This window comes from Sturnira hondurensis, unplaced genomic scaffold (genome assembly GCF_014824575.4).
Source record: "Sturnira hondurensis isolate 20B ecotype Veracruz unplaced genomic scaffold, ASM1482457v3 Scaffold0020237, whole genome shotgun sequence".
NCBI classification, from domain to species: Eukaryota; Metazoa; Chordata; class Mammalia; order Chiroptera; family Phyllostomidae; genus Sturnira; species Sturnira hondurensis.
The window spans coordinates 10,718,987-10,731,446 of NW_028092868.1; the positions used below are offsets into that span (position 1 = coordinate 10,718,987).

At 43.1% G+C, this 12,460-nt stretch overlaps 1 protein-coding gene across 1 annotated transcript in view; it reads left to right on the forward strand.

The window, feature by feature from the left end:
* The window catches only part of FBXO36 (F-box protein 36), a 62,860-nt gene that overhangs the window by 39,862 nt on the left and 10,538 nt on the right, over nucleotides 1–12,460 (forward strand). The window contains exon 2 of the mRNA XM_037029250.1: nucleotides 1,476–1,584. Coding sequence (XP_036885145.1) covers nucleotides 1,476–1,584 — 109 coding nt within the window. The remainder of the gene's footprint in view (nucleotides 1–1,475; nucleotides 1,585–12,460) is intronic.

Below are 12,460 nucleotides of genomic sequence, written 5' to 3' on the forward strand. Positions count from 1 at the left end.
TTAGGTTAAATGGCCCTGGCTGGTGTAGTTCAGTGGATTGAACACCAGCCTATGAATCAAAGGGTCACCAGCTCAATTCTCAGTCAAGGCACCCATGCCTGGGTTGCAGGCCAGGTCCCCAGTAAGGGGCACGTGAGAGGCAACGACACGTTGATGTTTCTCTCCCTCTCTTTCTCCTTCCCTTCCCCTCTCTCTAAAAATGAATAAATATATAAAATCTTCTTAAAAAAAGGTTAAGTGAAGTCATAAAGGTGGAGCCCTAATCCAAAGTGACTAGTGTCCTTATGAGACGAGAAGAGACACCAGGATGGGAGAGAGGAAACTGTAAATAAAGGGAGGCCCCGTAGCAGGCTTCCACCTACTTACCCATTTTGTGTGAACGTTATTTTACCTTGCCTGGTCATGCTAGTGAGGGATGACCCCGGAGCCAGGAAGCCAAGCGGTGTCTGCACTGTCTGTCTCCTGCATCATCTTCCCTGGCTGGCCTCGTGCAGAAGCTGTTTTGTTGCTCAAGTTGGTGGGAGTTTTGTCGTCTCAATTAACTACCCAGTTCCATTGCAGGTTGGAAAATGTGAAGTACGTTGGAAAAGCTTCAAGGGGCTTCTCATTAGCCTGGTAGTTGGCAGCCATGAAGTCAACATGGAACTTCAGCGCAGTCCATCACCATGGAAATGAAGGTTGTTTCAGAGAAACCAAAATGCCTGTAGAAATCAGATTATCAGCAGTTCCGTCACCAAGAAGTGTCCTGTGCAATGACACTGCCGTGCATCAAGCAATGCGTGATGGTGCTTCCTCCAGCCCTGACAATGTAACTGTCCCTCTTTAGGAGAAAAGTATTCACTCACCTTGTCTGTGCTGTAGACAGGAAAAGACGCAGAGAATGGAGCAATGACCTTGGGATTGGCTCCCCAAGTTAGAGGAATTGTGTTCTAGGAGATCTTCAAGAGACGTCATGTAGCTCTGGGTGATTTTTTACATCAATTCATTTATAGATTTTAAATTTTTTTTTAAAGGTTCTAATTTGAGGACATGCTCATTGTTTTTTTTAGAGAGAAGAATGGAGAGAGAGAGAGAGAAACTGCTTGGTTGCCTTTGGTACAACTGGTTGCCTTGTGTTTCAACTGGGAATTGAACCTACAACCTAGGTGTATGCCCTGACCAGGAATTAAACCTGCAAACTTTTGTTGTTCAGGATGATGCTCCAATGAACCGAGCAACACCGGCCAGCGTTGACTTGATAAATTTTTAAGATTCCTTCCAACATTTTGATTTTGTGACCCTAATCACTAAGAAAAATGTTCACTGGCACACAGACCTCACTTCTCATTTGCTGTGATGCCAGATTGCAAGTCACAGCTGATGTTGGACACATAACCTGTGCGCCCACCACAGTGATTGTTCAACACCCCAAACCTCACTGTAGCTGTCAGTCTTTAAGTCACTTTAAATTCATATCACCTTCTTTTCAATCACAGGTCATCTTTAGATGGTGGAAGGTTTCTCTGAGGAGTGAGTATCGATCATCAAAACCTGGAGAAACAAAAGAATCTCATGAAGACTTCCTAGAGAATTCACATCTTCAGGGTGAGGAAGGGAGTGTGTTATGTACTTAACGCTGTTACATTCCTTTAATTAGTGATAGATTTTCATCACAAAAGGATCACAGATATCACTTGCAATATCGATATGTCATTATGTACTTTATATGATACAGTAGATGTAGGAGAACAGTGGTTATTAAGAAATAGAAAATTGCACCCTGGCTGGTGTGGCTCAGTGGATTGAGCACGGGCCCGTGAAGCAAAGGGTCGCCGGTTCGATTCCCAGCCTGGGTTGTGGGCGGGGTTCCTGGTGGAGGACACATGAGAGGCAACCACGCCCTGATGTTTCTTTCCCTCTCTTTCTCCTTCCCTTCCCCTCTCTCTAAAAATAAATAAATTTAAAAAAAAGAAATAGGAAATTGTTAACATATTCTGAAATTTGGGGGCAGATCTTAATGTGTTCAAAATTCCAGGTTAACATGTGGATTCCATTTATAATCTTAAATCATGAATATACATATTTTTGCTATAATTTTTAAATTTATTTTTTATTGTTGTTCAAGTATAGTTGTCCCCACCACCCTCCCCTGCCCCATTTTTTTGCTATAATATTTAATTAAAATGGATTTTCTCTGGTTAAAAGTAAAAGGTATTAAAAATGTAATCAAATGATCAAATCCTTCAACCCTTATGTATTTTGGCATTCATTTAAAATCACTACCATTTCTTTTGCTCTCAAGGTTTGCTTGAGAAGTTGTCTGAATCAACCTGAACTTGCTAACAGAGAGTGCCCTCCAGATTCCCCTATGCTTTCTTGCTTCTCAATGTGAAAATTTCAAACATAAAAAAAGTACAAAAATGGGCCCTGGCTGGTGTAGCTCAGTGGATTGAGTGCGGGCCTGTGAACCAGCCGATCGTGGTTCAATTCCCAGTCAGGGCACATGCCTGGGTTTTGGGCCAGTTCCCAGCTGGGGACACGAGAGGCAACCATACATTGATATTTCTCTCCCTCTCTCCTTCCCTTCCCCTCTGAAGATAAATAAATAAAATGTTTTTTAAAAAGTACAAAAATGGTTTTTAAAAAACTCTCGTGTACCTGTAACCCAGCTTCTACAATACTCAAAATGTATAAAAACCCACTGTTTCCACTGTATTATTTTGAAGCAAATCTCAGTGGTTATATAATTTCATCCTTTTAAGGTACATCAGTTTGTGTCTCTGAAAGAACTTTCTTTAACTGAAATCTAATAATTATTTCTTTTTTTCAAGTTAATGGACTTTTTATTAGAAAGAAAAATAAAATGACCAGCATTTACAACTTGGAGTGGATGTAAATTGTAATTTCTTTTTTAAAAAATTTATTTATTTTAATTGTTGCTCAATTACAATTTTCTTTTACTCCCATCCCAGCCCACTCCCCAGTGCTCCCCACCTCCCTCCCATTTCCACCCCCTTTAATTTTTGTCCATGTGTACTTTATACTTGTTCCTGCAAACCCTTCCGCTTTTCCCCGAAAATCCCCCTGAAATTCCTTCCCTTCTCCCCTCTGGTCTCTGTCAGCCTGTTCTCTATTTCAGTGTCTTTGGTTATATTTTGCTTGCTTGTTTGTTTTGTTGTTTGGGTTCCTGTTAAAGGTGAGATCACTGAACAATACAAATTTAAAGCTGGAAATCATTTTCATATACATGTTCTCATTTTATTGTTACAATGTCCATGTGAAATAAATAGTGTTATCCCCGTTTCACAAATGAGGTGCAGAACGCCTGTGGCTTGACTGGGGCCCCACAGCTAACTACTGACATTGCCAGGGCGGACTAGGCCAGGAGAGTTGAAAAATCAGGTCTGTCCATCCACCCTGGGTGGGTCTTTGATCATCAGCACTCTCAGAAACATCAGAGCGTGTAACAGTTGTTTTTTTTGAGAGAGAGAGAGAAGGTTTGATTTTTGTTGTTGTTGTTTCCTTAAATAGTTCAATGCCTGGATGGATGGCTTTCAACTCGTAATATCATGAACATTATTTCGTTAACTCTTTAATAGCAAATATTTGTAAAATTTGTTACTGGCTTAAAAAGAACCATGTTGGGGAGAGACTGTCCATGTTTCAGTGAATAAAAATCAGTCCAGGCCTTCCTGCTTTATTTAATAATTGAATAGGAATGTTTTTGCAGAGACACAACGTGGTTATAAAAGAAACTTCTAGAGAACACTTTCCATTTTCCAGTTACGATCCATTTTATTCTCTAAACCCTGTGGTACCTAACCCAGAACTGTGTGTTTACTGGGTGCTCAATGCTTATCAACAGATCATGTAATTTTCTGATTGGCTTTCACAAAATCCTGGAGTTGGGGGTTTGGACGGCACAGATTAGAGGCCATTGTCCTTTGTCCAGAGGCTTAAGGGCCAAATTTTCACCTGCCTGTTGCTTGCCCCAGGGAGATAAGATGCTGGGGGTGGGGGTGGGGGTGGGATAGGGTGGGGGTGGGGTGACATCAGCTTCAGGATAACCGCTTGTAGGCTTCCCTGGTCCTGGAAGAACAGGCAATGAACGGACTGGGACTCTAAGGGTGGACTACAGCCTGGCTCCCGCTGAGCCCTCCTTCCCGGGGAGGGGAGCGGAGGGACTCATGCAAGGAGTACACCCAAACAGGCTTTTCAAATTGCGGTTTGGAAAGCGGCACTTCTCAGGACTGCCTGCTGGCCTCTCTCCAGGAGCAACACTGAGATACCAAATTAAAAGGCAAGTTCAAAAGCTCCGAGTCTCACTTTTTTGACCACCTACCTCAGGCAGCCCAGCAGAGGGAAAACTCAAACCCCACTGCTGTTGGTCTCCTCCTCCCCCTTGGTTCTTAGGGAATCCCTTAGAGAGGCCTCTGCAGCAGAAGGAGGGGTGCACTGTGGCGCAGAGCGGGGGCTCTGGGGTCAGTGGCCAGGGGTCGAACCTGGGCTGCCTCCACCCAGCATGGTACAAAACCAGCTCCTAAAAACCGTTTGTGGTTGTTGTTAAGAAACGACGTTTACGTCTTGGTCATAGTCCCAAGATCCCCTCCCTCCACAAAGTTATTCTTATTCGAAGTAATTGTCCTGCTTAAATCCCACTCGTTGGTGGCACGTCTTTAGAATCTGGGTCGCCGTTGCTGGTAAAGCACCTGAACCAGTTACTCTTGCTTCCTTGGTCTCCGAGCAGCACTTTGCTTGAGGTGGCATTTTCTTCCCTGACTTCCAGGGCACCTTGCTCTTGATTCTGCTCCTGCCTCGCTGGCCCGGACTGTGCTTGCTGGTCCTCCTCATCGCTCCAGATCTAAAGGCTGGAGCGCAGGGCTCAGCTCTTGTGTCTCTTGTCTGCCTCTACTGGCTGGGGGATGGGGGTCCAGGCTCAGGCTTTAAATGCCACCCTGAAGGAGCCCAGCCCCTTATTTCCAGTCTGTGCCTCTCTCTGAAGCTCCACACTCAGGCACTTGCCTAGCTGCTTCCTTGACATCTGCCCTTAAATATCTAATAGGCTCCCAAATGTCACATGTCCCAAACGCTCCTGATGATCCTCTACCCATCTACTTCCCCCCACATTCAACAGTTGTCCTCGGTTCCGTCTGTTCTCTCTCTTACATGCCAGATCCGATCCATCAACATAACTAGAACCCAAGCTGTGGTCACAGCCTCCCAGACGACACCCAAAGATGCCCACCAACCAATAGTCACGCTTTTGTGTGATGCCCTCCCACGCTGCATCTGGGCCAGCTGTGCGACCAACAGAATTCAGCAGAAGTGATGGTGTGTCACTTTTGAGATTACATTATAAATGACACTGCAACATGGATCTTCTCTCTCCCCCCCCTCTCTTTCATCACTTGCACGGGAGGAAACCAGCTACTAGGTCTAAGGCAGCCCTGTGGGGAGGCCCATGTGGGGAAGGACTTGAAACCAGAAGAGCCGGCATTTGTGCTGCTTGTCACCTACCAGAGCCAATAACCTGAGACAGGGATTGAATTTTTTTTTTAATTTTATTTATTTTTCAACAAAGGGGGAGGGAGGGAGAAAGAGGGAGAGAAACATCAATGAATCTTTATAGGCGCTTTATTCAGATGGCTGGCGATCTAAGAAGACAGTGGGTTTATACCCTAACAGGTTGTCTTGAATTCCATGTTAAACTGACTCTGTAAGGAGAAGGAAAGTGTAGGTAAGGGGTTTGGAATTCAGGGGGAAGTTAATCAGATAAAAGCTGCAGCATTTTTCCAACGGAGTCCTGAGTGTTGGTCTCTCTTGGTCTTTTATCTATGCCCTGGGGTGGTCTTTATCTGTGTCTTGCTTGTGGGCCTCTCACCCAGGAGGACAATGGCTCAGATGGCGTCTTGATGGCTTGCAGTCCTCCCGAGGCACAAAGGTGGAACTGTTCACGGTGGAGTCAAGGTGGGTCATACCTTCAGTTCCTGGAACAATAGCTTTTACAGGCATTGATTACTAAGCAAATTTGCTATTTACTGAACTAAAGTCTTCCAGCTCTTGAATCCTCTATTAAACTGAGGCCTCCAACCCACAGCCACATGCCTGAGCTTTCTTGGAGGAGGATCTTTCCGCCTGAGTCAGGGCCTCAGGTGATGCAGACCCATGACGTCTGGACTATAATCTTGTGAGAGGCAGGTCCTGAGGCAGAACCATCCGGTTAAGACACTTCTAGATTCCTGAGCCTCAGGACCTGTGAGATAATAAATGTGTAGATAACTAACACAGGAATGCTTTTTGCCGTCTCTACTTCTGGTCCCTTCTTGTCCAACCAAGGACAACCTCTTTCCCAGGTAACTGAACTAGCCTTCCATCTAGTCTCACTCTTTCCACCCTTGCCCCACAATCGTTTGTTCTCAGCACAGCAGCCAGAATCAGCCTTTCTGTTTCTGTCTTTCTTCCTTCCTTCTTTCCTTCCTTTCTCTTTCTCTCTCTCTCTCTCTCTTTCCTTTTTTCTTTCTTTCTTTCTAATGAGGGAAAGGGAGGGAGAAAGGAGAGAAACATCAGTGTGTGAGAGCAACATCTATCAGTTGCCTCCTCCTCCAGGCTCCCTGGCCCACGGCATGTGCCCTGACAAGGAATCAAACCACGACCCTTTGGATCACAGGCCAATGCTTAGTCCACTGAGCCACACCAGCCAGGGCCAGAATCAGCCTTCCAGAGCATTCTATCAGGGCATACTACTTCTCTGCTTCAAACCCTATAAAGGCTTCCTGATGAATGAGGGTAAAAATCCACGGTCTGCAGTGACCTTCAGCCCTTCTCCCCTCTTGCTTACTTACTCTACTTCTGGCACACTCGCCTTGCTGCTGTTTCTTGTACAAACCAAATGTGTGCCCATGTTAGGTCTTTGCACTTGCTGTTTGTTCCCTTCATTAAGAATGTATTTCCCAGGATGTCCCCATGATTTGTTCTTCATTCAGGTCTCTACTGAAAATGCCTAATTAGAGAGTGGTCCCCTGACCACTGTACAGAAAATCACCACCTCCATGCTTGCCCGGGAATACCGTATCTCCCATAATCTTATCACCACAGGTTGTACCCTGTGTTACTTGTTTATCTGTGTGCTGTCTGCCTCCGCCACTGGAATTTAAGTTCCATCATGGTGGGGACTTTGCTCGGTTATTGATGTGTCTTCAGCTTCCACCCAAAACAATGCCTGGTATGTAGCACAGTGATTTGTTGTGTGAAGTATTTGAGAGAACTCCTGGAGTAGTACAGAGGTAAACTCTGAGACAGATCCTTCTGAATCGTAAGTTCAGTTCTAACAGAGTTTAGGTTTTTGATTAATAGTTTATTCCAGGGTGAGAAAATCTTACACCAAGATTAAAATTATACTACCAGACTGATAATTTTAAGATGGTTTTTCAAGCTCAGGGACCAGGTCTTACTAATTATTCTATTTCCTTTTTTAAAAAAAATACTTATTTTTAGAGGGATGGAGAAAGAGAGGGAGCAAAACATCGATGTGGAAGAGAAACATTGACTGGTTGCCTCTCGTACGTGCCCCCAAATAGGGCCTGAACCACAGCCCAGGCTTGTGTGCACCCTGCCTGGGAATCAAACTGGCGACCTTTGGCTTTGTAGGACGATGCCCAGCCCACGCAGCCACACTGGTCACAGCAATTGTTCTATTTTCAAGATCAGGTATATGGTAGGCAGTTAGTATATGTTTGTTAAAAGTAAATGGAGAAAGATATATTTTCTGATAGTTATTTTGTTTAAAGTGACATACATAAAATTTCTGTGCTCAAGCTATATTTTCATGACTAAATCATGTAAGAACACAAGGAGTAAATTTTAGTACTAATATTTTTTATACACTGGGGGGTTATAAGTTGCACTAAAGGGACAAATCATATAATCCTGTACTAGTCTGCTAGGGCTGCCATCACAAAATACCACAGACTGTGTGACTGAAACAACAGAAATTTGTTTGCTCACAGATCTGGAGGCTAGAAGGTCAAGGTCAAGGTGCTGGCATGTTGTTTTTTCCAGCGCCTCTCTCCTTGGTGTGCAGATGGCCGTCTTCTTGCTGTGTCCTCACATGGACTTTCCTCTGCATGCATGTCTGTCTGCGGTGTCTGTGTGTCCAACTTTCCATCTGTTAGAAGAACATCAGTCAGGTCCCGACTGGTGTGGCTCGGTTGGTTGGGTGTTGTCCTGCAAAGCGAAAGGTCACCTGTTCAGTTCCATTGGATTACCTGTCAGGGCACCTGCCAGGGCGGGTGGGGGGATGGGTAGGGAGTGACAGGCAACTGATTGATGTTTTTCTCCCTGTCTTTCTCTCCCTCTTCACCTCTCTCTAAAAATAAATAAATACAATCTTAAACCCACCGATATACTCTGATTTAACGGTTACCTCTCAAAAGGCCCTGTCTCTCAATACAGGCACCAGAAGTGCTGGGGTTTAGGACTTCGACCTATGAATTTGGGAGAAGTGGGAGGGGGGCACAATTCAGCACACAACAAAATCCAAACTTTTCATGCAGAGAATTTCCCGAATTTTATAAGCAGAGTATAACATTACTGAATTAGTAATTAATGATCGTACTGATCCCTACTGATACTCTAACAAGTTACCACAAATTTAATAGCTTATCTAATGCAAATTTATTCATTTACATTTCTGGAATTCAGACATTTCACTGGGCTAGAATCACGGTGTCGTGTCGGCGTTTCTCCTGGAGGCTCCAGGGCAGAGTGCATTGCCTTGCCTTTTCCAGGGTCTGAGACTTCCTGCCTGCCTCGGCTCCCGGCCTCTTCCTTCACCTTCCAAACCAGCAAGGGTGGGCTGGTCTCCGCCAGATACTGCCTCAGTGGTCACACCTCCTCTTCTGCCTCAGACCCTCCTGCCTCCTTTCCATCCAGGGATCCCTGTGACTACACAGGCCCACCCAGCTAATCCGGGATGAACTTCCTGTCTCAAGATCTTTAATCACATCTGCAAACCCCTGTGCCTCGTAAAGTCATATATTCACGGGTTCTGGAGATTAGGATAAAGGATGTCTCTCGGTGGGGGAACAGGGTAGCATTCTTCTGCCTAGCACAGTGATGCATGTTACAGCAGCTAGAATCTCAAAGTCCAAAGCATGGCTGAATTTTTCCTCTAGATTTGCGTTTTTAAAAATGATGAACTAATGTTTATTATTTTAAAAGTCATTCATACACTGCAAAGTATAGACAATTGTTTTCATGGCAATTAGAGTATTGCTTAATACAGACTACCTCTGTTCAAATCCTGGCTCCAAGACCCATTAGCTGTCTGACCTTGGGGAAATTCTTTAATCTCTTTGGACCTCAGTTTCCTCAACTGTTGATAATGGAAATTATAATAATAACATCTACCTAGTAGATTCCTCCTTATGAGAACTAATTGAATGAAGTGCTTATAATTTGCCTAGCACATGATAAGTACTCAGTAAATTCTAGTTGTTACAGATTTAAAATTATAAAAAGTAAAAATTCCTTTTTTCTTCCTCCAGTTTCCAGAGCTGATTACTATAAATAATTTCGTTTCCATTTGACTTTGTTCTGTTTTGGATTGTGTGTGTTTGTTTAGAAAAATAGAATCTTTAAATCTTGAATTTGTTTTTGCATTTCATTTATTGTGAACACTTTCCTGTTATCATACATAAATAAACACCCTGTTCTTTTAGAAGACTGTTTGGTATTCTGTTGTACATATATCCAGTCCTCAACTGATGGGCATTTTCAAAACCCTTTAGGCTCATTCTGGTACATATACAGGGGTGAGCAAAAGTAGGTTTACAGTTGTGAATACATGAAACAGTTTATTTTTGTAATTATTGTGCATTAATTATTGTACTATTTATTTGTATTATTTGTCTTCTCATTGTTATTATTTTGTATCCTTACTTATGGTTTATCTTTTAGGTATTGATGGCTGGCAATTCCACCTACTTCGCCCACCCCTGTATATCTTTGTACACTTAGGTGAAAATGTCAGGAACAGAGGTTTCTAGATGTGGAACTGCTAATCCGAAGATACGTACATTATGCCCTTTGGTACTGGAGTAATCTGTTTGAGGGGAGAATTCTTCAAAACCTTGCCTACACCAAGGATTACTTGACAAAGGGTGGTGTTTCTGTTAACCAGCTGTACTAACCCTGTCACGGATGTAGCACAAATACCGCTTACACCTCTTTCGACCTTTGTAATTATGCCAACTTTATAATTATTCTGTTTTTTTGAGAGACCTTTAAGTTGGGTGATGTACATTATTTCAATATTCATAAAGTGAGGCTTCATTAATATTTTGATGTCACAATATTTCCATTGTGAGTAACTTAAACCCTTGGCAGACATTCGGCTCCATCCAAAATGTCTGTGGGGACATTTGGTCCATGTCAAAAGGCCCTTGAAATTCGGTCCTTTCAACCCATGATGTTCATTTCTACCTTTACTTTGCAGGATTAATACCTAAAAAATACTATCATGTTTCACTGGTCCAGTAATTGTGTTGTGGCTGTATTGCCAGTAATGGCCCTCCTCGCCTGGGTAGCCTGGCTGCTAATGAGTGGCCCTTGGGATTAGGCAGATGGGCTGGGGGTTGAGTCTTGCAGGAGAAGGGGGTTTGTATTAAATGTGGACCAAATGTCTCTGTGGGCATTTTGGAGAGGACCAAATGTCCACTGATCATTCAAAACTTACGTGCAATGCCGGTCACTTCACTGTACTCACAAATTGCCTCCCCCCAAATCTGCTGTATTAATGATGTGCTATCTTCCAGGACACAGGGTTTTCTTACACTGTTGTCATCACTAATTAGCTGTTGCTATCTTTTTTTATTTTTTCCACTCCGATGGTGAAATTAGTATCTTGTCTAATTAACATTATCCTGATAACAAGTAAGTTGAGCCTCCTGTCATGTTTGCCATTGATATTCTTTCTGTAATTTGACTGTTTGCCTGTTTGTCCATGTGTCTTTGAATTTTTTTTCTTTCTGAGACTTTTAAAATCTGAGGAAACATCTATAGATATTTTTCTAACTTAAATAAATAGGAACAATCAGGAAATTAGCAATTGGAAACTTGTTAAAAAATGTAGTTTAAGGTAAAAATGTGCCAATACAAACTCAATTGAAAGCACTGATTCATGGATTGAGATGGAATCCAACTTAAAAATCAGTTGTTTTCAGTTGAAAGTCAAAGGACTATGGGAGTCGTCTCATGGGATGGAGCCCTGATACCTGTTAAATCTGATACTAATCCAGGTAGTTAGTCTCAGGACAGAAGTGAACTGTAAACATTTATAATCTGATTAACCATTGTCACCCCGGTGAATTTAATTAAAAAATAAAAAGAAAAGAAAAAGAATAAGTTGTTTTCCAACTTACGTTCATTGTAAAATCAGTTGCTTAGATCTGTGAATGAGTTCTAAGCAGTGGTTAAGAATTTAGGGCAACCCTCAAAAATCCCTGGGATAAAACCAAATGAGAACAGCCACATTTTTCTGCAGCAAATGACAAAGATTGTTTTTTTCTGATATTGCACGTGAAAGGAAATGCGGGAGATACAGTTTCAAGGTCAAAATTTTGAAATTGCTTTGGACAGTTAGATGATTCTGGAGAGAATGGGACTGAATGTTTGACCGTATGGAATGGTCCCCATTATGGAATGGGGACCATAACGGAAAAGTGATAGCACTAATAAACACTAACATCCTGAAATATTGGCCTGAGTTTTCAATCTTAGGAATATCGGCACACAGAAGTCAGAAAAGTGGGAAAGAGCGGTCCTTACCTTCTTCTCAACCTAGGCCAGCCCCCTGTGTGGACCCATAATCCATGTTCTGGTCCTGGCTTCCGGCCCATGTCTCAGCCTTGGTGCTGGGACTTCCTTTTCTCCCACCTGCCCACCACCCGACTCTGCTCCTCTCCTGTCAGCCGCTCCCTGTCTGCAGCGTGGGTTTTTCGAGTTTCTGCAGACCTGGGGTCCACCCTGGGGGTGGCGGGCGGGATGGGAGAGTGTTAGGGACAGAAGCCCTAGGAGACAGCCTGGAGTGGGAGGGGGCAGTTTCTTGTGCATCCTCCCAGAGGCGATCTGTGCCTGTGTGCAAAAGATGTTAACACGAAAAGAAGAATCGGATACCTCATGTGCTATACCTTGACTTTAAAAAGCGTTTAAATTTGGAAATATCTTACAGCTACAAAAAAGAACAGACAGTGGTATTACAGATATCCAACACCTCTGACCAAAGATCTTACCATTAGTCACATTTGCTTCATTTAATCCAAATTATCAAATATGTTGGTGAAGTTACTCAGAAGATCCTCTCCTTCCAATGTCTGTGGTGTTTTCTGCTTCATTCCTCAATCATGGTAACTTATGCTTTCTTTTTCTTTTTTATTTTTTGGTTGGGGGGGGTTGTATTGTTTTTCAAAAAACTAACTTTTAG